The sequence below is a fragment of the Xenopus tropicalis genome, chromosome 8, assembly GCF_000004195.4.
Source record: "Xenopus tropicalis strain Nigerian chromosome 8, UCB_Xtro_10.0, whole genome shotgun sequence".
Taxonomy (NCBI): Eukaryota; Metazoa; Chordata; class Amphibia; order Anura; family Pipidae; genus Xenopus; species Xenopus tropicalis.
This window is the reverse complement of record NC_030684.2, coordinates 126206854-126231280: the sequence shown is the minus strand read 5'-3', so window position 1 is coordinate 126231280 and position 24427 is coordinate 126206854. Positions and strand designations below refer to the sequence as shown.

Below are 24427 nucleotides of genomic sequence, written 5' to 3'. Positions count from 1 at the left end.
CCTATGCCGTTTAGGCTACCTATGCCGTTTACTGTTACATCTGACAAACTGGTCTCCCACCTCCTGAGAGGGAACCTGTTCAGCCCCAGGGAAAATCTCTATCATGGCTGCCTGTTAAGCAAAGGATAGCATACAAAAACCCTCTGCTAACATCCATAGCTCTTCATTCCTCTGCTCCTCACTACATTTCCTCACTTGCCTCCCTGTATGTTCCTGACCGTCTCCTCTGTTCTACTCACAGCCACTGTCTTTTTACAGCATTATGCCCTTGAATCATACCTTTTGGAGTACTAGAACACTATCTGCCCATTATTATTGAAACTTAAGGTCCCTATGGCCAAATTGTTTTGCTATTGACCTCCCATGTTGTGCCTGTATGTTGTTCACTCAGACTGTAAGCTCTACTGGGCAGCCTACTGTCTCCTATCACTTTAATGTTTGTATACTAGTAGTTATATTTGTATGTACTTATTATAATGCTGTCTTCCTTGTACATGTATTGTACTGTATTTGTTCTGTATTGTAAACTTGTACAGCGCTGTGTACCCCAGTAGTATTTTTAAATAAACCTATACATACAAACACTGAAAGACTAGATATTTTACACAGAAAAGAGACAACTCAGACAGAATATTAACAACATACACAAAGATAAATACATAGTTTGTTCAATTAACACTTATTCCAGAAAGCAATATATGTGACAATTGAAACCCACATGTAAATGTGTCTTTACAACAGAATTTTGCAGATATTTCTCACATTATACCGAAATCAAGATTAGGGGCATCAGTATGTATCTGGCATGTCCATTATGGTTTTGTACAGATATTTGCTGCTACAACCACAGGTTCCTGTTTGAGGGGAACACAAGACCCCCCCCCCCCCCACAAACCAGTATAAAGCTGCAGGTTGGCTGCACAATGGGCTGTTGGAAAGTTCTGCTCCCCAGGATCTTCCTCTCACTGTGCAGGTAGAGCGGCTCTTTTCTCTCCTCAGCTTATGCTCCTCATCTTATTCTATAGAATTCTCATGCACACTCACTCTTACATAGGCTTTTATTTGCCTTTGTTTATCTACTACAATGTATTATACCTGCCTGCATGACACATTCATGCCGAGATGTAGTTTGTGAATTGCACATTATTTAGCCTCAAGACTGCAATGACTTTACACATATTTTAAAATGTATTACTATTTCCAGGTTAAGCCTTATTAGATAAACCACCAAGTAACATGCTGAGTTATTGCCCATCACTTGTGTATATGGTGTTGTTAGTTGATTAAGAGTAAGGTAAAGATTTTTATGGGGAAAAAAATCCTCATGACTTCAGAAACGCACATCCCTATAATTTGGGGCAGGTAACCCTTTCCCAACACTATCTACTGCCAGTACAACCTCTTCCGGGAGAGAATTCTCAGCATCACTGTAAATAAACTTCAACAATGGGAGATAAAAAAGAGAATTCATTAGAATTACATTTCTGGAACTAAAGACCAATGAATTGGTGTCACCTTTTATGTTGATTCTCTTTTTGTTTTGCCTTTAGTGCATCAGGGAGACCATGGGACCATCCGGCATCTGCCTTGTGGCTCTGCTTTCCCTACTGATCCCGGCTCACTCGGCCCCTGATCCCACCCTGGACACTCACTGGCAGCTGTGGGTTAAAACTCACCAGAAGACCTATAAGGATGGGGTAAGGGCTTGTATGATTGTTTTGATAATATGGGAATGGTTTTGCTTACTAATAGACTGTTTTGATTATAGGCCAAGAGGGGATGTTCTTTTTGCCCATAAAAGTGATCTTGGAAGGGTTGAACTTGATGGACTTTGGTCTTTTTTCAACCCAACTTTAATATGTAACTATGTAACATTGATAAGAGTGGAGCTCATCTCCTCCCTGATAACATTCTTCTTTCATTTTTAATGATTTTAAAAGCAGGTTGTTGCTTATAGGAAGCTGCTTTTGCTATGGCTGCTAGATATCCATTAAACAGTATGATTGTACTTTCCTAACTGAAATGACCCATGGAGTAAGGGGGCCACTTTATCAAAATCATTAGACACGTGCCTATGAAATTCAATCAGACTGAAAGAATTTTGAAAATGATAGAAACATGTCAGATTTACATATCCATGAAAGTGTGAAACTGAGTCAATACATTTAGCCCAATCTGAATTAAAGTCTGCTACATTTTTCCTATTTTTCAACAGTTAACCTTTTTATTATCAAGTTTATTCATTATGCCTAAATATTTTTGGATATCCCAAAGTAGAATTTCTCAGTTAGAACATAAGACGAATGTATGATTAGTCTCTACAAGATGATTATGCTACTTGGGGGTAACACAATAGGAGGTGCAAACTTTGCACTGGTGTTGGTAACCTGTAGCAACCTGTCAGTGGGTAGTATTTACTGGCTGCTGGTAAATGTGATAACTGATTGGCAACTTATCCTAGAGCAAACGTTGCACAACTCACCATTCCCATAACCCAATACGTTACGTATGCAGTATATAATGATAACAGCCTATTACAATTCCCAGGAAGAGGAACGTGCCAGACGGACCATCTGGGAGGAGACACTGAAATTTATCACAGTCCATAACTTGGAATATTCCTTGGGACTCCACACTTTTGACGTTGGGATGAACCATCTGGGAGATATGGTAAGTTTCCTTGGTGTAAAAATTCACAGCAGCACAGTAACATAAACTTTTTGTGGCCTAGATAGTGGAGGGCCAATAATGGAAGATAGTCTACAATAATCGGAGGCTGGGTGAGTGAGATAAACCCTACCCGTGCTTAAAGCTTACACAAAGGTAAGCAGTCAGACAGATAGGGGGCCACACAGGGAGGGGGCCCGCAGGCCACCAGTTGGGCAGCACTGATCTTATGTAATGTAATAACCTAAAAAAACATATGGCCATTAACATAAGCTGAATTTCATAGTTGAAATATGACTGTTAAGGAATTATAAGGCATAAGAGGGGTCATGTAGTAAAAGGGCTCTAAGTTTGCTCAGGAACAGTAACCCATAGCAACCAATCAGCAGGTAGAATCTACTGGTCACCTGTTTAAAATCAAACATCTAATTGGTTGCTATGGGTTACTGCTCCTGGACAAACTTAGTGCCAATGTATATATATATATATATGGGGGAATGTATGCAATAGCCACAATGGTACTGAACATATTTATTTACATGCAATAATAATTAATGGTATGTTCTGTAGCAGATTGAAAATATAAAAAAAAAAAAAAATATAACATCTATAATATAAGCAGGCAGAGTATATATTACAGATGTGTGTATTCCTGTGTAACCTAGCTGTATTGTTGTTATGTGCCAGACAAGTGAGGAGGTGGCTGCAACAATGACAGGTTACACCGGCTCTAGAGATTCATTGGCCAACATGTCCCACATACCCAAAGAGATACTAGAGGCTCTGCCGCCGGCATCAATAGACTGGAGAACCAAAGGCTGTGTCACCCCTGTGAAAAATCAGGTATGTGTTTGTGTGTGTATATTTTAATATTATATTGAGAACCCGAAACTGTGGCACCAGTGTGAGTTACTAGGTATGTGCGAGTATAAAGGTATATAGCTATATTATATAGCCGTACTACTTACTAGAAAAAACTGGTACATTTAGAATAGCAGGTTACACCAGAAGTAATGGCAGGTCTGCAGCTCACATATAACTTAAAGATACCCCCACAAATAGATGAGAAGAGGGGGAATTTACCCTGCTGTATTTAAGCAGTGTAATGGGATAAATATTCCATAATAGAAATACCCTTTTCACCAGGTATGATGAAGGGAAGATGGTGCCAGCCTAAAATGCTGCATTTAAAACCATGTCTGTGTATAGAAAAAATAAATAAAATGGGATTGTGTCCCGTTTTACTTAAGTTCCCTTTGTACAATGATACAATACAATGTACTTGCCAGGTAACTGAGAAGATTCCCTTTAATCTATTGCTTGATCAACTTATCGCCCACTTACTGGCCAAGCTTCATCCCATGTGGTTGATGGGGACAAGAACCCTATACCTACACAGAATTGAGATACTTATGGGCAGAAGCGTGGGGACTGCTGCCTGGGATACATGCACTGATAGGGGCTATAATGTACCGTGCTCAGTGTCGGACTGGCCCACCAGGATACCTGGAAAACTCCCGGTGGGCCCAGGTGTCAGTGGGGCCTCTTGCTTACTCAGCCATTTGCCTTGTATGCCTATACCATGGCCATTACTCAATTCTATATGAGAATAAACAGAAGAAATGGAGGAAAGGATAGGTAATAGTATGTAAAAAGAAGTAATAAAGAGACTAAAGAAAGTGAGTGAACAGAGAAGGGGAGAGTGGGCTTAAGGTCTAAGGGTTTTCTGGTGGGCCCTTGGCACCCCAGTCCGACACTGACCGTGCTGGTAATGTATGTTCTTTAAAAGAACTACATAACTGTGCATTTCCCAGTACTAGCGCTTTGTACAGTGATAGGAAAGCTATAATGCTGCACTAATTAAAGAGATATGATTTTATCTACCATACTTTTATCAGGGATCATGCGGATCTTGCTATGCTTTTAGTGCCGTGGGGGCCCTGGAATGCCAATGGAAAAAGAATACGGGCAGACTGGTCACATTCAGCCCCCAGGAACTGGTGGATTGTTCCAACAGAGAAGGAAACCATGGCTGTAAAGGGGGAGACATCGGTTTGGCCTTTACATACATGAATAAGTATGGCGTTATGGAGGAATCCGCTTACCCATATACAGGACAGGTAATAACTATTCTGTGGGAAGATACTGAATAGCAATCTCACTAAGCTACAACTGTTAAAGGCTGTTATTTTCTTTTGTTCCCTGCCAGGAAGGACCATGCAGAAAGAAGCAGCCAGGCAATATTGGAGTAGTAAAGGCAATCTACCGTCTGGAAAAGGGCAATGAAAATATGCTTATGAATACTGTGGGAACAATTGGACCCGTGTCTGTTGCCATTAGCACTTGCAGTAAAAAATTCCATCAGTTCAAGTCAGGTGAGTACCAGAGCCTGTGTAATACTGCGTTGCCTCTGTATAATAGGATTGCCCACCCTTTAGAACTTCAACATTGTTATCTACAACTCCCAGTACTAGTAAACAGTCATAAGCCTTGCAATTGATAGTATTTATTAGGGCCTCTATAAATTGTCAGTCCCCTGTTCTGCTGGTGTATTGGGGCAGATATATTTACATAACAATTAAATAATTCCTATAAGTTCCTTTCTTAGTGGAACAAACAATCTAATTGCCCTATTTCAGGCAGCCATTCTATGTAAAGTGGTTCATGTTGGTGTTACCAAGGGGTTATCATTTCTTTATACAGTGCTAGTTTAATACCAAGCATAACATTAAAGTAATTTCCAGTATTTTTCCTTTGACAGGTGTCTATTACAATCCAGACTGCCTCCCCGGCAATGTAGACCATGCTGTGCTTGTGGTTGGATACGGTACAGAAAATGGCATGGACTATTGGCTGGTTAAGAACAGGTAAGCTATATGGGAACCTAAAGGCATGTGGAGTTTCAGGGGTGCATTAAGAAAAGGGTTCTATGGCTAGATGGCATTTTATATAAGCGGGTAGGTTGTAGTAGGATAAGTAAAATACAGGCAAGCACAATGGACATCCGACTGATCTGGGCAAAATAGCTACAAGCATACAAAAGAGAGGGGGATTGATTGCATATCCCTGGTCCCCTGTTTCACTAGTAATTTAGTATCTATGCAACTGCATATGCTTTCAAATATAGTTTTTTAGTTACAATCAAAGTTGCCAAGCCACCACCACGTCAGCCCCATATGGCCGTCCTACACATTTACCTGGCACCTCCCTACATGGTAGCATTTCTTGGGAAAAGTGTCTCCTGACCTGGGCATTGGTCTTAGTCACAGACTTAATCCTCCTCTTATAAGAGAGAGACAAAAAGATAAAAGCACAGGCAATATCGCTCATACCAACACCCATTTTTAAAGGCATAAGATCACCATCACCAAGGGATGGGTGTGGGGGTGCTACAACCACGTGGGAGCTTGGCTGTTCTTCCTGTAGGATAACTCTGCTAAATGTGTAAAAATAGACAAAAAGGAGGGTTATGGAAGCCTCTAAGGTAAGAACAATGGGAGGGCAACTGATCTGGAACTCTGGCCTAACTGACCAGCCACTGCTTGCTAATTTCTCTTTCTGTGAATATATAGCGCTCTCTGGCTCCTACTGTAAGACTCACTATCATTCTTCTGCAAGATGCTACCGACATAATTTATTTTTTCTTTTCTTTTTTTTTTAGCTGGGGAGGCCAGTTTGGAGAGAACGGATACATTAAAATGGCTCGAAATCGTGAGAACAACTGTGGCATTGCCTCGGGTGCCGTCTATGCAATTGTGTGAGGCCTGGGCCTGTCAGATGAGATTGTATCTGCAAGCAAATATTTCTGCTAATTCTTTTATGCCAGAATACTCTGTCTTTCTATAATGTTCTTTTGTGCTTCCTGAATTGCCATTTGATTATTTCTGCTTAAAGAGACAGTGGCCTACAAAGGGCATAGCTAGCTGTGAATGAAAACTGTATTACTCAGCCATGCCTAGGTGCCAGTGGAGTACAGGGGATGTTTATGTGCCACTATTGCAGGGTCCAAGGAAACCAATATGTATTACGGTGCTTTATGTTACAGGTAACCAAAAATTTGCACTTGTACCTCACTCAGGACAAAAAGTGGGCTCCTAAAAAAAAGTGGCACCCCTGGGGGCACACTATATACCTGTGATTGTACAGGACAAATCAACCACATCATTTTATGTATTACAACAGTAGTTCATCTTAAAGTTAATATGTAGACAGTAGTATTGTAAAAAAAAAAGCACCATTTTATGCGTTTTTTAAATTAATTACATTCTCTGTTCTACAGCTCCCAGTCCCATGGGTTAAATAAAGTAGCAAAAAGTTTGCTACAGGTCTGTGCACCTATAGAAACCAATCAGCAGGCAGCATATATTGGCCATCTGATTAAAAGCAAACATCTCATTGGTTTCTAAGGGTAACTGTACCTGGGCAAATTCTGTGCATTATATTAAATGCAATCTAGTTGCTAAAGTCTAAGTAACCCAACAACCAGATGGCAAAAGAATGGTAGAGGGGCCCAATAACAGCCCAATAACAGCTAAAAAAACCCCAAAAAACTAATGTGAAAACTGAAGCCTTGTAGTTAACTTATGTTTTTGGTTGAAGCATCAATTTAAAAAAGTTGCTCTATCCAGTCCATCTCTAATATTATTTGAGAATGAACTGCCCCTTTAAGAGGAATGGCACAGGGTGTGATTGTGGGCATTTGATGCCTGACTGTTTAATACTACACAGTTAAAATCTGTATATATCAATGCGCAACATTTTTGCATAAAAAAAACAAATAAAAATTCTGCATTATTAAAGGTTTTTGTCAATAGTATTCCACTTATTATTTAATAATAAGCACTGTTTTTATTGGATACTAGTAAAACAGAAGGTGAGCCCCATAGGAAAGTCACAGCAGCTACAAATCAATAGCAAGGTTTGGCCCATGGGAAACAGTGGAACAAATCTAGAGGCAGCGGCCGCTACAAATCTTCCTATATTGCATGTTCGGCTAATGGCAAATGTACAAATGCTTGGGCCTTGTGTATAACGTGAAACTCAGTGAATGCACAAACACTTCCATAGCCGGGATGGAAACTCCCAACATCCCCAGCCAGGCAACCCACTGAAACTCCCAGCATCCCCAGCCTGGCAACCCACTGAAACTCCCAGCATCCCCAGCCAGGTAACCCACTGAAACTCCCAGCATCCCCAGCCTGGCAACCCACTGAAACTCCCAGCATCCCCAGCCAGGCAACCCACTGAAACTCCCAGCATCCCCAGCCAGGCAACCCACTGAAACTCCCAGCATCCCCAGCCAGGCAACCCACTGAAACTCCCAGCATCCCCAGCCAGGCAACCCACTGAAACTCCCAGCATCCCCAGCCAGGCAACCCACTGAAACTCCCAGCATCCCCAGCCAGGCAACCCACTGAAACTCCCAGCATCCCCAGCCAGGCAACCCACTGAAACTCCCAGCATCCCCAGCCAGGCAACCCACTGAAACTCCCAGCATCCCCAGCCAGGCAACCCACTGAAACTCCCAGCATCCCCAGCCAGGCAACCCACTGAAACTCCCAGCATCCCCAGCCAGCAAACTACTGTCATTCCCAGCATCCCCAACAACCCAACCCACTGAAACTCCCAGCATCCCCAGCCAGCAAACTACTGTCATTCCCAGCATCCCCAACAACCCAACTCACTGAAACTCCCAGCATCCCCAGCCAGCAAGCTACTGTCATTCCCAGCATCCCCAACAACCCAACTCACTGAAACTCCCAGCATCCCCAGCCAGCAAACTACTGTCATTCCCAGCATCCCAAACAACCCAACCCACTGAAACTCCCAGCATCCCCAGCCAGCAAGCTACTGTCATTCCCAGCATCCCAAACAACCCAACCCACTGAAACTCCCAGCATCCCAAACAACACAACTCACTGAAACTCCCAGCATCCCCAGCCAGCAAACTACTGTCATTCCCAGCATCCCAAACAACCCAACCCACTGAAACTCCCAGCATCCCAAACAACCCAACTCACTGAAACTCCCAGCATCCCCAGCCAGCAAACTACTGTCATTCCCAGCATCCCCAGCCAGCAAACTACTGTCATTCCCAGCATCCCAAACAACCCAACCCACTGAAACTCCCAGCATCCCCAGCCAGGCAACCCACTGAAACTCCCAGCATCCCCAGCCAGGCAACACACTGAAACTCCCAGCATCCCCAGCCAGGCAACCCACTGAAACTCCCAGCATCCCCAGCCAGGCAACCCACTGAAACTCCCAGCATCCCCAGCCAGGCAACCCACTGAAACTCCCAGCATCCCCAGCCAGGCAACCCACTGAAACTCCCAGCATCCCCAGCCTGGCAACCCACTGAAACTCCCAGCATCCCCAGCCAGGCAACCCTCTGAAACTCCCAGCATCCCCAGCCAGGCAACCCACTGAAACTCCCAGCATCCCCAGCCAGGCAACCCACAATGAAACTCCCAGCATCCCCAGCCAGCAAACTACTGTCATTCCCAGCATCCCAAACAACCCAACATAGGGATGGAGACTTCTATGAAAACTCCCAGCATCCCCAGCCAGCAAACTCACTTTAATTTTCAGCTTTTCAAAACAGTCAACCCACTAAAGCCCCTTTTATCCCTCTTGATGCCACTCCCAGAATTCACTGCATGCCAACTCACCAATCCTCCCAGCCTCTCATTCCATTGTATAGAACATTGTCTCTGAGCTGCTGGCAGCTACAGTGGTGGCTTAGTACAGGTTCAAGTCCAATAACTTACCAGTGATGCTCCCATGAAGGAAAAGATGGAATGTGATGTGCTGCAAAATGGAGTCTGATCTCCCACAATGCACAGCACTGGGTCCCATGCCAGAGGCATATACAATAAAAGGCCAGCAGAGGGAGCTCACTACAAAAGAGTAAATAAATATTAAATGTGGTGAAAGCTTATGCTGGAGAAATGTCAGTGACTGTGAGGGAATGTGTATGTGTGTGCTTGAGTGAGTGTATGAACATGAGTGATTGTGAATGAGTATATATAAGTATGATTGAATATAAGTGTGTGTAAATATGAGTGAATAAGTGTGTGTGAGAATGTTTGTGAGTGTGAGTGAGTGCTATGAGTATGTGTGTAGTGAGTGTGTGAGTGAGTATGTGCTACCGAGTGAGTGAGTGTGAGTGAGCATGTTATAGCAATTCTGTAACTTCTTTCAGTGGAACAGTCAGTTACACAGTTACAATAAACCCAAAGCCCCAATAAACAGAACCAATTGCAATAAAATTCCCTGTTATGAAGGAACAGTACCAGCGCAGTCACTCTCAGGGGAGATCTTGGCACGGGGGGAGGGGGAGACAAGCCAAATGTATTTTTTTGGGTTTTTTAATGGAATGTATCTCTTTTTGCACAGAGAGAAAAAGCAGGAGTACAGCGCAGGGGGTGTCCCTCTTTTATCTGTCACTTTGTGTTTCATGAGTTGTTTCATGTTTGCATTTGTTTTTTGGTGTGGTTGATGGTTTCTGTTACGTTTTATGTTCTGTTTCACATTTGGTTGCACCTTCTGTCAGAACCGTCTATTTAACTAAAACATATCATGTATGTACCATTTCCCGTGATAAATAAATAAGTGTAAATTGACCATATAGTGATTAAATCAGAAACATGGTTTGGCAGAGTCCTTCCAGTTTTAGAATACAGGTATGGGATCTGTTATCCGGAAACCCGATATCCAGAAAGCTCCAAATTACAGAAAGCCTGTCTCTCATGGTCTCCATTATAATCAAATAATTTAGATTTTTTAAATTGATTCCCTTTTTCTCTGTAAAAATAAAACAGTGCTTTGTACTTGATCCCAACTAAGATATAATTACCCCTTATTGGGGGCAGAACAGCCCTATTGGGTTTATTTAATGCTAAAATAATTCCCTTTTCTCTGTAATAATAAAACAGTACCTGTACTTGATCCCAACTAAGATATAATTACCCCTTATTGGGGGCAGAACAGCCCTATTGGGTTTATTTAATGGTTAAATGATTCCCTTTTCTCTGTAATAATAAAACAGTAACTTTTACTTACATAGTTACATAGTTACATAGTTACATATGGTTGAAAAAAGACCAGTGTCCATCAAGTTCAACCCATCCAAGTAAACCCAGCACACCTAACCCACACCTACCAATCTATACACTCACATACATAAACTATAAATACAACCACTAGTACTAACTGTAGATATTAGTATCACAATAGCCTTAGATATTCTGATTGTTCAAGAACTCATCTAGGCCCCTCTTATAGGCATTAACAGAATCTGCCATTACCACATCACTAGGAAGGGCATTCCCCAACCTCACTGCCCTCCTCGTGAAAAACCACCTACGCTGCTTCAAATGGAAGCTCCGTTCCTCTAATCTAAAGGGGTGACCTCTGGTGCGCTGATTGTTTTTATGGGAAAAAAGAACATCCCCCATCTGCCTATAATCCCCTCTAATGTACTTGTACAGAGTAATCATGTCCCCTCGCAAGCGCCTCTTTTCCAGAGAAAACAACCCCAACCCTGACAGTCTAACCTCATAGTTTAAATCTTCCATCCCCTTTACCAGTTTAGTTGCAGTCTCTGCACTCTCTCCAGCTCATTAATATCCTTCTTAAGGACTGGAGCCCAAAACTGCACTGCATACTCAAGGTGAGGCCTTACCAGGGACCTATAAAGGGGCAAAATTATGTTTTCATCCCTTGAGTCAATGCCCTTTTTTATACAAGACAGCTCTTTATTTGCTTTAGTAGCCACAGAATGACACTGCCTGGAATTAGACAATTTGTTATCAACAAAAACCCCTAGATCCTTCTCCATTAAGGAAACCCCCAACACACTACCATTCAGTAGATAGTTCGCGTTTATATTATTTCTACCAAAATGCACAACCTTGCACTTATCAACATTGAACCTCATTTTCCAGTTTGCTGCCCAGTTTTCCAATTTTGTCAAATCGCTCTGCAAAGCGGCAGCATCCTGCATGGAACTTATAGTTTTGCACAATTTTGTGTCATCAGCAAAAATAGAAACAGTACTCTCTATGCCCTCCTCCAGGTCATTAATAAACAAGTTAAAAAGCAAAGGACCAAGGACTGACCCCTGCAGTACTCCACTAACCACACTGGTCCAATTAGAAAATGTTCCATTTGCCACCACTCTTTGTACTCTATCCTTCAGCCAGTTCTCTATCCAATTACAAATATTATGTTCTAGGCCAATATTCCTTAATTTGATCATTAACCTTCTGTGAGGTACAGTATCAAACGCTTTAGCAAAGTCCAAGTAGATGACATCAACTGCCATTCCAGCATCGAGGTTCCTACTCACCTCCTCATAAAAGGCGACTAAATTAGTCTGGCAAGATCTGTTACGTATAAAACCATGCTGGCACAAACTGATAGTATTGTGAACTGCAATGTATTCAAGTACTTGATCCCAACTAAGATATAATTACCCCTTATTGGGGGCAGAACAGCCCTATTGAGTTTATTTCATGGTTAAATGATTCCCTTTTCTCTGTAATAATAAAAAAGTACCTGTACTTGATCCCAACTAAGATATAATTACCCCTTATTGGGGGCAGAACAGCCCTATTGGGTTTATTTAATGGTTAAATGATTCCCTTTTCTCTGTAATAATAAAACAGTACCTGTACTGTAATAATAAAACAGTACCTGTACTTGATCCCAACTAAGATATAATTACCCCTTATTGGGGGCAGAACAGCCCTATTGAGTTTATTTCATGGTTAAATGATTCCCTTTTCTCTGTAATAATAAAACAGTACCTGTACTTGATCCCAACTAAGATATAATTACCCCTTATTGGGGCAGAACAGCCCTATTGGGTTTATTTAATGGTTAAATGATTCCCTTTTCTCTGTAATAATAAAACAGTACCTGTACTTGATCCCAACTAAGATATAGGTAATTCTTACTGGATAACTAATTCTATTGCGTTTAATTAATGTTTCATTGATTTTTTAATAGACTTAAGGTATGAAGATCCAAATTACAGAAAGAACCCTTTTCGGGAAAATAACCTTGGTCCCGAGCATTCTCGATAATGGGTCCTATACCTGTATTTATTCCCCCCATGTCCTCACGAGCTTTCAGGACGTATGAGCTATTATTTAATACTCGGTATTGTAATACTCTGTATTAATGTATACCTCTAATAAAGCTGTCTGGTTAATATCCTTTGTGAATCTGAATGATTCAAGTCAGGCCCAGGGGGAACTTCGGGGCTAGGCTTGATTTGAGTAAGTATTTATTTAAATCTAAGAGTGACTTACTCACTGTGGGCGAGAATCATATATCCCTAGTGGAGGATTATAGGAGTATAGCTACGACAACATTATAGAATTACGACATGAAGATCCAAATTACGGAAATACCCCTTATCCATAATACCTTTGGTCCCGAGCATTCTGGATAACGGGTTCTATACCTGTATTATTAACCATTTATTATTAAAGTCCTGCTGTTGCATTTTCCATACATCAGAGCCAAGGCCACTAGGTGGCCCATCGATTCTGCAATCGATTCCAATATTCTACATCTCCTCTATCCTTTAAATGACTTGAGTGTTATCTCCTCTAGCTCTTGTTCTGTAAAAGATTTGTTTAAGGCTTTTTCCCATTTTTTCAAATGAGGCAGACTTGAAAAAGAAGAGGCTGTTTGTGACAGAAGCATCTGGTATATAAAGGAGATATTGCATGACGAAGGGAAGTCAAGATTGTGTATTAAAGGTGTGAGCAGGGATTTCTCAGACATCAGTTTGATTTTGAACTTAAGAGTCCGGGGTGTTCAATGCGTAAGATAATAATGGATCTTTATCCGGTAGGGGGTTTGATTTTAAGGATGTGGTTAAAAAGTCGTTTTAATTTCACATACATTAAAAGCCGTACTAACCCCATACAGATAGCCTAATGTGTTTCATGCCTACCCATCTGGCAATTTATGTAAAGGAGAATCTGAACACGGCAAGCCAAACAGTGAAAGTACAGAATTAGATAAAGGTTTTCAAAAGAGGCCCTCTAGGGACTAAAATAGGTCTTTTAAATATTAACATATTCTCTTGCACAGTTTAAACTTAAAAAGTAATTTTTATTTCAAATACATTTCAAGCTGCATTAATTCCATTCAGATAGCCTAATGCGTTTCATGCTTACCCATCATTTGTCATAGGGAGCCAATAAACGCATGTATCATGTTTTTCTATTTGTTCCAATTTTTCCACCTTATTCCTTAAGCCCAGAGTAGAGGAAAAACCTATTGCATCTTATTATACGTTGCCTTATATTAATGACACTACTTTGGTCATCATTGAGTGCCATACTGATAATGGCGAGAGGCACCACAACTCAACCAGTAATACTTGCATGAAACATATTTAGAAAAACAGCTTCACTATGATCTTATAGATAAAGGGACCTGTGTTAGTAAAACAACTGATTCTTTGCTGCATGCATCGTTCAAGGGATAAAGTTCCTACATGATCACGGTATTGTCCACCGGTAAGAGAGTTAATATGGTTTGTAGCTTGAGGGGCAGACAAAGTGGCTGCTTATACGTTACTACCTTAATAATCTATGGGAAATGTACTCTGTTTCTTTACATTAGATTTATTGTGTTAAAAAGGGAATATTTTACTTGTAAAGGGCTATGGGTTCTACGAAACGTATGCTGATACTGGATTATGCTACACAGTGAGGGTGGGGATGAGGATTTCTTTGGTTATGACTTGGCTTCTGCTGGGTAACCACATCCTGCGTGGGGGGAACTGAGTGCTTTAAACTAAAAAGCACATTATTACTAATAACCTTATTACTTTCCCTGCAGAGATTTGAAGTCAGACAAAGTTGTTATAGACAGCACTGGATATGCACAGCTTGGAGATTTTGTACTCAGCACAGAGATCCTGATCAGGTATCAATGGTTACATTACTTTAGTCAGTCAGGGGGTGGGTATAAGATTAGGCAATAAATGTGGTACAAATTGCAAAATACATTTTGTTCATTTGGGTTGAAAAAAAAAATTGCCAGTCAAGTTTAACCCTTCTGTGTATTTGCCAGCACCACTGACCCTCATTTATTATCATTATTAACACATATTAACAAAGTGCCAACATATTCCTCAGTTCTGTACAACAAATTAGCTTACAATCTAGGTTAGTAACATGACAAAAAAGTATATTTTGTCATTTAAAATGGATTTTGTGCACTGAAAAATATAGTTTGTTCAAACATTTTTAAAAAAATATCAAAATTATAGCAGGACATTATTTAGTGCTTGATTTAGTGTGAGGCACCTAGGGTTTGTGGCTCTTCACACTCAGCAATAATAAAGGGTAACAACCCTTGGTGTCCTTAATAATCATTGTGCACAGTGTGCTTGTCACTTTAATCACTGGTTTATAAAATATTTATTATAACTAAATATAATAAAGCACTTGCACTTTATTTAAACAAGAGACCTAGCTTGTATATTGTGCTAAAGAACCAAAAAGTTTGCAAATGTTTTTGTGCTTATTATATGCCTAATTTTAACCTTATATGGGTAACAAGCCTAAAATAGGTGCAAAAAGCATTCCTCGAGTTTTGTCCATTTTGCTCTGTTTTCATCCCCAATAAAGCCAGTTATTTCATTTTCTGCTACTTTTCTGTTTCTTAAATATGTCTATGAAGATTTTCATTAATCCAGGTCATGGTATATCTAGTTGAACTGAAGAAGCTGCTCGGATGAGTAGTGAAACGTCTTCAATGATTATCTAACAAGTCCAGTTGCTTTAGAATAAAATGAATAGAGACCTCATTGACTGCAATATGATAAACAAAATATGAACTCATTTTTACGCTAATATAGATGTTCCTGTTTAACAATAATATTTCACAATGTTCCTCTTTAGATAAAGGACAAAGCAAACGCAAACAAAACATTATACAATATAAAGATTTAATGGGGGATTGTGTCTGGTACTAAGTAACTAAGTAAGCTTTATAGGAAAGGTCTATGTAAATACATCCATAAGCACTTACAGTAATGCTACTCTGAATCCTCTATCAAAAGAAACACAAGATTTCTTGTCTCCTTTTTTGGGAACATGTTCTTCAGTATCAGACTTCCTCTTTCAGAAAAATCCTTCATTCCTGGGGCTGGAGTCTGCACAGCTCTCTCCTCTCTCCCATCTCCTGCTACCCCCTCCCATAAGAATTCATAAAACTCACTCCCCCACCCTTAAGAATGTGTAATCTGAGCTACAACAACTAGAGCTGTAGCAGGAAGCTATGAAGACCAAGCTAAAATGGCAGCTGCTGTCAGATAGAGCTTCTAGGGCTGTTTACTCAGTAAAGCTTTCTGCAGAATAAATATAGCATTCTAAGTGGCACTAATGTGGCAAATCTATTGGCAGTAAAATGCCAAAATGACTTTCCTTCTCCTTTAAGCTGGCCATACACATTCAGATTTTAGTCTTCTGCCAAGGAACGTTTGGATATCGATCGCACGTTTAAATGCAACAATCTAAACCTAACATTCAGACTGAAATTGTAGGATAAAGCCCTAAAAATACAAATGGGAGGATGTTCTGAACATTAAATAGATGGCAGGCACTAATCATACCAAAGTGACTTCCATTGTAGGTCCCCCAAGGATATTGTCAGATACACAATACATGCGCAGATTTTACCCAGTTTACACTTTTTAACACTCATGTGCATATTTAGTTTATATATTGTAAACCACTGCTGCTTGTGAAGCTTGCACACAAGAATTTGTACCAGTAATATGATGTGACAACAAGTGATTTGATTTGATTTGATATGAGGTGGTGGAGGCCATGGTTACAGTATAAATACTGAGAATAAATATGAGATGACCTTTACTTTTCCAGTCAGATATATCAGATGATATGGAAAAGGGAAATAGCGTAGTTGTAATTATGACACATCATATCCAGAACTGAACCTTTTCTGTATAGAATAAGAGAGTTTTCTGTATGTATATAAGCTGTGATAGATAATGAGCTCGCAACTATGTTGTATTACTTTACTCTCCCCCCCCCCCCGTTTCCTAAAGTACCCCATCCCCACAAAGAATTGGTTTAAATACATTGAATAAATAGATAATTGAAAAAAAATAAAGTAAATTATAATAATTTCTAGGGTGGTTCAATAAGTGACAAAAAACTACAGGTATGGGATTTGTTATTCAGAAACCTGTTATCTAAAAATCTCCAAATTACGGGAAGGCCGTCTCCAATAGACTCAATTTTAATCAAATAATTCAGAGTTTTAAAATTATTCCCTTTTTTTTGTAATAATAAAACAGTACCTGTACTTGATCCCAGCTAAGATATAATTACCCCTTATTGGAGGCAAAACAGCCCTATTGGGTTTATTTCATGGTTAAATGATTCCCTTTTCTCTGTAATAATAAAACAGTACCTGTACTTGATCCCAACTAAGATATAATTACCCCTTATTGGGGCAGAACAGCCCTATTGGGTTTATTTAATGGTTAAATGATTCCCTTTTCTCTGTAATAATAAAACAGTACCTGTACTTGATCCCAACTAAGATATAATTACCCCTTATTGGGGGCAGAACATCCCTATTGGGTTTATTTCATGGTTAAATGATTCCCTTTTCTCTGTAATAATAAAACAGTACCTGTAATTGATCCCAACTAAGATATAATTACCCCTTATTGGGGGCAGAACATCCCTATTGGGTTTATTTCATGGTTAAATGAGTCCCTTTTCTCTGTAATAATAAAACAGTACCTGTACTTGATCCCAACTAAGATATAATTACCCCTTATTGGGGGCAGAACAGCCCTATTGGGTTTATTTCATGGTTAAATGATTCCCTTTTCTCTGTAATAATAAAACAGTACCTGTACTTGATCCCAGCTAAGATATAATTACCCCTTATTGGGGGCAGAACAGCCCTATTGGGTTTATTTCATGGTTAAATGATTCCCTTTTCTCTGTAATAATAAAACAGTACCTGTACTTGATCCCAACTAAGATATAATTACCCCTTATTGGGGGCAGAACATCCCTATTGGGTTTATTTCATGGTTAAATGAGTCCCTTTTCTCTGTAATAATAAAACAGTACCTGTACTCAATCCCAACTAAGATATAATTACCCCTTATTGGAGGCAAAACAATCCTATTGGGTTTAGTTAACATTTAAATAATTTTTTATCTAACAAGGCATGGAGATCCAAATTGTGGAAGGATCATTTTATCTGGAAGCATTTTAAAGAGCATTTTGGATTACGGATCCTATACCTGTACTACAGGTATAGGCAGACACGGGTATTTACATTTAATGTGCTTAAGCAGATGGTGTAAAAGACATTGACGTATGTAAAAATGCATTAGGTTTTGGGAAAAGTGGTTGAATCATATAAATCACTACATCTGTGCAATCTGGAGAACTTTACCAGTTGACCACATGGAGAAGATTTTGTAAAAATGGCAAAGGAACCCATCATCTGCATAATTGCTATTCCCAATAGAGGAATCTCATAGACAAACTGGGTGATTGTTATGAATTACTCACTCAATTTATAGGTTTGTACTGCAGCTTTCCTATCAAAAAAGCATTATATTTTGTACCTGTATTTTTCTGTGCAGTTCAAATAGAGTCAATTTACTTTCACATAACACACATTGTGTACTTAGCAGGCCATACTAAAGCCTTTGATATGTACTATTTTTTTATATGAACTACAGAGAACTGCCTGAACCAACAGTACTAAATTTCTGGGGTTGCTACAGAAGTAATAATATATTCTCATAATAACTGATATTTTAGGTGTTAAATTTGTGAGACTTTTGAACATACATGATATGAATATAAGAGTTACATTGAATTGATGAGTGAGCCCAATATACCATTTCTGGATTTTCTATATCAGTTTAAAAATGGATTAGAGTAATTACCACACAGACCTTGTGTAAAAAGATAGAACAAAGATTTTGTTTTCCACAGTCCTTAAGACACTGCCAAAAATGTTTCCATTTGTGTACCTACAGTACCTAGCTAACTGAGCACCTCATGGAAGAGCACTGCACATTGACTATTCCCATACCTATAGGGTAAGTCAGGACTGGATTGTATGGAGAAAGTCCTACCCAGGTTTGCTCTTGAAGAGCAGTCTGTAAGGCTCTTCTGCGCTTTCAACCTGGGCTTCCAGCTTGCTGGCTGCTCTCCTTAACCACTGAACCAGCTGGCACCTGGCTTAGCTATTTCACCCCAGCATCCTTATTGGTGGCTTTGGTTCAGCCAATCAGGACTGACCCTTCCCTATATAAGCCCAACTCTCCTCCCTGCTTATGCCTGAGCATTGGGATTGTGTTACTGTCACACAGCAGGAAACAGACCTTCATCTCACAGTTCAGTCTTAAACTGAGTCCTTGGGAGAGACCTGGGGAGAGCAAAGGTGATTCGAACAAATGCGGCAAAATGTGCTTAGAGGTCTAGAAGCCTATAGATAGCAATAAACAAACAGCATAAATACTGGTCTTCTACTATTATATGAGTGTAGTACAGGTGGTTTCCCTTATCCAGACTCCAACAGAGCCACACTTTTGTTCCCACAATGCTTTGCACTTTTTCGCAATGCCCCCTTCTTTACTTTACTCATTTAACATGTAAGAAACTGTGGGAAATGGAGTCTTGGCTGGAGAACTGAATATGGCTGTATTGTTTCAATGGTACTGTATATGTAATCAGGACTGGCAAAGCAGAAAAAAAAGATAATGGACTGAGAGATACTTTATACTTAAAGTTACTACAGCTTTAACTCTTTAATAATCAAAACATTAAATGAAGAAGGCTTTAAAGCCTTGTATGAATGCATGTATCTATTGACTGGGTCCTGGCCTTGTTACTTGCTGGGAGATGAGAAAGAAACTTAGAGTGAATTGAGTTGAAAGATCTGTAAGGATGCCATTGGGGCTGCTGTTTTTAGGTAGGACAAATGTGTCTTAAAAATATTAAAGACAATAATTTCATTTTCTTCCACTGCCACAAATGGGACAGCCAGTCCATTTCCTTATGTAAGTTCACCAGTGTGACTGAATATAGAATGTCAGCCATGATCTCTAGCCAATATCTTTCAGCAACTCGATTCAGTGGGATTGCATGTAACAGTGACATTGAAACATTCATGTTCATTTATTTATTGCCTTCAACCCTACCCGGCACAAAGGAATGACCTCAATCACAAGATCCTTTGCATGAAAACCTAGAAAACTCCTTCCCTTTCTTTTCATGTTCTCATATTGTTTAATTTCTGCGAAAAGAATCAGGATTGTTTCTCTTTAACTCGTGCAACAAACGACGGATGTCATATAGTGGTTACTGAGATTGCGCCACTCACCCTGGAGGAACCATCTCATCATCTTTCATTTCAGTCTGTTAGGAGAGGAGTAAACTAAAGAGCAAATAATTATTGTACTGTGTACGAGTCTGTTCTTTCTTCTATATATAATTTCTTCTAGAGATCATAATATTCATGAAAGATGCTGGAATTCCTGATCATAACTGTCCTTTTCAGCGAGGTGCCTGGATATCTCACACAGGAGGGTATGTATGTGCCTCTGTTTTAATACATTTTGGGTGGGGCAAAAGGAGATAGTTGTGGGCTTATTCCCAGAGAAGGTTTTAGAAGTACTCCAAGCAAAGAGAGTTTACTGGGCAGAATGCAGACTGGGGTGGTGGGATTAATGTAATAAGGAGCACAGGCATAGAAACCCATAGATACAAATCATCAGATAGCATTAATGCTTGTCACTTGCCATCTGCTTATTTTAAAAAGTTGTGATGCCTGCCCCAGCCCCTCTGGTGACTTCAGATTGGGCTGGTTGGACATGGGTGTATAAATAATAACAAATCACTGGTTCAGGTTGTGTCTAGGTTGAGAGAGGGGGGGTTAGGGTCAATTGCAGGGTTGGCTTTTTATTGACCCAAGTATCAGTAATATACTCACACAAGTAGTCAAGATTGCAGTGGCCATGGAAATGAAAGGAATACTGTTATTGTAAAACATGTTTTTTACAAAGTGCATCATAGATAGAGCTTCTCCAGCATAATCCTGCATTGAAATCTGTTTATTTAAAAGAGATTTTTTTATATTTAATTTTGAAATTCTTAGTTTCCCAGGTGCCCTCAGTCATGTGTCTTGTGCTCCTATAAACCAGTCACATTTTACTGCAAGTTGGAGTGATATCACCCCTCTTCCTTTCTCCCTCAGGAGCTGAACAATGGGAAGGTAACAAGATAGCATCTACCTGACATTGCTAAAAATGTTCCCATGCCCCGCCTAGTGGTATATATGATAATAGCACTTAAAAGTAAAACAATCAAGTCCAGCTCATGACTCCTCCAGTTACATCAAAGTAGAAGAAACAATAGATTACATGAAAGCAGTTCTAATGTGTAGTGCTGGCTCTTTCTGAAAGCTCAGACTCAGGCACAATGCACTGAGATGGCACCTACACACCAATATTACAGCTAAAAAATATATTTATTGGTTCAAGAATAATCAACCATACAAACCATGAAAGAATCTCTTATGCAATAATTTACATTGGGCTTTCAATTGACTTTTAATGATTTTTATAGATATTTGTGTTGCCTAATATTGCTTTACTTCGTGCTGTAAACCTGGATAAAGCTAGGATTCTAGCTCACCAGCCTAGAATAGAAGGGAGGAAGAGCAATTAAGCCAGGTGTCTTGATACTTTCCATGGTCACTGCCTTGTCTATAAGTCTCAGAGTGTGTATCAGCTGGCAAGAGGTCAGTATCATCAAAGGGGCTACATTAACTTATTGGTTGTTCACTACATGCCAGCTATACTTTACTCCTGCTATGACCTTACATCAGTTTCAATATTTTCTTCACTCAGATATGACCGGTCAAGTGTTTCTATTTCCTGAAGAGTCGGACAATTCCTATGTGAAGCTGCAGCCAGAAAAAAATGGCCCATTTGGTGGCCTCTCCATCTGCCTGAGATACTACTCACTGCTTACCCGGGAGTTCTCTTTATTCTCTCTTGCTACTTCTAGTATGGACAATGATTTCCTTTTGTTCTACTGCCCCCAATGTGACCAACATTTTGAAGTTTCAGTGGGTGGCAGAGACTTGAGTTATAATTTAAAAGAAAGGAACGATGCTGAGTGGAGAAGCGTCTGTGCCAGTTGGGACTCTTCCTCTGGGGTCGTGGAGTTATGGATCAATGGCAAACCATATCCAAGAAAGGTGTTCCAAAAGGGTCACGTTATAAGTAAATATCCTAGTATCATAATTGGGCAGGAGCAGGATGGTTATGGGAGTAATTTTAACATCAATCAGTCTTTTGTTGGGGAAATAAGTGATATCCACGTGTGGGATACAGCTCTGACCTATCAGAATATCTTTGATGTTCTTACTTACAATAACCTGACTGGTAATGTGATCAACTGGAGGTCTCTGAAGTATAAAGCTGAAGGGGATAACTCTGTGCTGCGCTGTTTAAAAAGGATATATCATAACCCTACATGTAACCGAAATACTGTGTAAGCTTTGCATGTCTTTGGGGCTCATTTATTAACAGGGTGCTAAATTGCACCATTTAAGTTACCCCAAGGGGTATATTTATCATGCTGTGTAAAAAGTGGAGTAAAACATTACCGGTGATGTTGTTAATAGAAGCCAATCAGATGCTTTGCTTTGAAATCTAATTGCTGATTGGTTGCCCTGGGCAACATCACCGGTACTGCTTCACTTCCCTTTTTACACAGCATGATAAATATACCCCGTAGTAACTATTTAGCAATTAATTATGATCAGTCAGAAATCAAAAACAAAGCTCTGACAGGTTGCTAAGGGTAACAGTGTCCAAAGTTACCACAGAAATAACTATGTTAATAAACTGACTTTATCTTGTCAAATAAAACCCATTAAAATCCTTATATAGGTAATTAATTAGTAGGTTTAAGGCACAGTGTTCTAAGTTATGGAAAGGCCCCATGTTCAGGAAAACCCTGATCCCAGTCATTTCAGACAATAGAACTCATACCTGTTTATATTTTATTTATTAGTGCACTGTTTCTGCTGTTTATACTAGTGATATATTGTAGGAATGTACAGTACTATCAAGGGTACATAAATAAACATACGTATATATTTCACATGTGGCTGGCTCACATGGTTATTATACTTATACCCAGTGCTGTCCCCCACCTTAGTTAAAACTAAACTAAACAGAACTAGAATGTCAGCTGTTTATTAAGACCTTAAAGGGGACCTGTTGCCTTAAGAAATAATTCCAGATTGTTTTCTATTGTGTTTGTCAAGCAAAATAAACTTCATTTACACTATATAAATTATTTTAATCTTATTTTCTTCAGCCTTGGAATTCACAATTGCAACAAACAGGCAGGTGCCATTTTGTGGACTGTGTTATTAAGGCAAACTTTGTATCCTGCTAAAATCTTGTTTCTGTGCCAGTAAGGGCTCTGGCACACGGGGAGATTAGTCGCCCGCGACAAAACTCCCTGTTCGCGGGCAAAAAACCCCCCCGAGTTGCCATGACCTGCCATCCCACCGGCGAACATGTAAGTCGCCGGCGGGATGGCACATGTGGCGTCGCGATTTTTTCGAAATCGCCGAAAAAGACTCGCGAGTCTTCGGCGATCGCGCCGCCGCGTGTGCCATCCCGCCGGCGACTTACATGTTCGCCGGTGGGATGACGGGTCATGGCAACTCGGGGGTGATTAGTCGCCCGTGACAAGGGAGATTTGTCGCGGGCGACTAATCTCCCCGTGTGCCAGAGCCCTAAGGGGGGACCTGATACCTATGTCCATGCACTGGTTACAAAACTAGATGGTTAGGAGGGAGGGGGAATGTGAGGAGAGCAGCAACATCTAAGAAGTTCTGAATTGAAAGTGAAAGTAATTCTCTGCCCCTCCTCTATGCCTTAGGCTGGGAGGCGGGGCAGGCAATATATGACATCTGGGATTTTTAAATGCTTTTATAATGGGTTTGGATGGGTTTCCTTTTTAATTTAAAATGGGCTTTTATTATACAGTTTTTTTTTTATGCCTGGGTGACAGGTCTATGTTAGTATGTGCCACTGTGTAATCCTATATAGAGAATTGCTATTTTTAGTACTAGGGGCCGCCCCCTGGATCATTTGATTCCTGGTTCACACAAACAAAACAAAGGCACACATATATATTAGGTCACAGCCCATTAATGGGAAAAGTTCTGCCTTTACTCCTACACTACTTCCTGTTACAGTTAGTGCTGCATTGTTTCCTGTCAGCTGATTTCTAATGGAGCACACAGACCATCACAAAATGGTGGCTCAAGGGAAAAGATCCTTAACAATGATCCTTCTTTATCGTAGTAATCATCAACCGACTTCAAACTGGGGTATATTGGGCTTCCTGCTAATCAAAGAGATGTAATGTCATGTATTTATATATACAATTCTAGCAGTGATATTAAAAGGAATACTACCATGTTTTCTTACAAAACCCATAAGTTAATAGAGCTTCTCTCACAGAATCCTGCATTGAAATCCGTTTTTTAAAAGAGCAAACATATTTTTTTTATATTTCATTTTGAAATTTAATATGGGGCCAGACGTATTCTTAGTTTCCCAGGTGCCCTCAGTCATATGACTTGTGCTCTGATGAAATTCAGTCACACTTTACTGCTGTGCTGCAAG

General features: G+C 40.0%; 2 protein-coding genes across 2 annotated transcripts; both read left to right on the top strand.

Annotated features, from left to right (window-relative positions):
• Positions 1 to 840: 840 nt before the first annotated feature.
• LOC116406764 (cathepsin L1-like) lies at positions 841 to 7470 on the top strand. Its single transcript, XM_031891633.1, has 8 exons — positions 841 to 973; positions 1551 to 1697; positions 2548 to 2670; positions 3355 to 3510; positions 4566 to 4787; positions 4877 to 5042; positions 5429 to 5534; positions 6329 to 7470. The coding sequence occupies exons 2-8, from the start codon at positions 1566 to 1568 to the stop codon at positions 6426 to 6428; spliced, it is 1005 nt and encodes a 334-aa protein (XP_031747493.1). The 5' UTR covers positions 841 to 973; positions 1551 to 1565; the 3' UTR covers positions 6429 to 7470.
• A 12376-nt stretch (positions 7471 to 19846) lies between these two features.
• crp.1 (C-reactive protein, pentraxin-related, gene 1) lies at positions 19847 to 23064 on the top strand. Its single transcript, XM_002934081.4, has 2 exons — positions 19847 to 20297; positions 21620 to 23064. Exons 1-2 carry the CDS (start codon positions 20234 to 20236, stop codon positions 22270 to 22272), a joined length of 717 nt encoding a protein of 238 aa, XP_002934127.2. The 5' UTR covers positions 19847 to 20233; the 3' UTR covers positions 22273 to 23064.
• Positions 23065 to 24427: the final 1363 nt, after the last annotated feature.

What these genes read in the sequence shown, in the direction of transcription:
- LOC116406764 (XM_031891633.1), top strand. Translation starts at nt 1,566, where the DNA reads ATGGGACCATCCGGCATCTGCCTTGTGGCTCTGCTTTCCCTACTGATC. An exon ending in AGAAGACCTATAAGGATGGG is followed by an intron (nt 1,698 to 2,547) that starts GTAAGGGCTTGT and finishes TACAATTCCCAG; the next exon opens with GAAGAGGAACGTGCCAGACG. An exon ending in TATTGGCTGGTTAAGAACAG is followed by an intron (nt 5,535 to 6,328) that starts GTAAGCTATATG and finishes TTTTTTTTTTAG; the next exon opens with CTGGGGAGGCCAGTTTGGAG.
- crp.1 (XM_002934081.4), top strand. Translation starts at nt 20,234, where the DNA reads ATGCTGGAATTCCTGATCATAACTGTCCTTTTCAGCGAGGTGCCTGGA. An exon ending in TGGATATCTCACACAGGAGG is followed by an intron (nt 20,298 to 21,619) that starts GTATGTATGTGC and finishes TTCTTCACTCAG; the next exon opens with ATATGACCGGTCAAGTGTTT.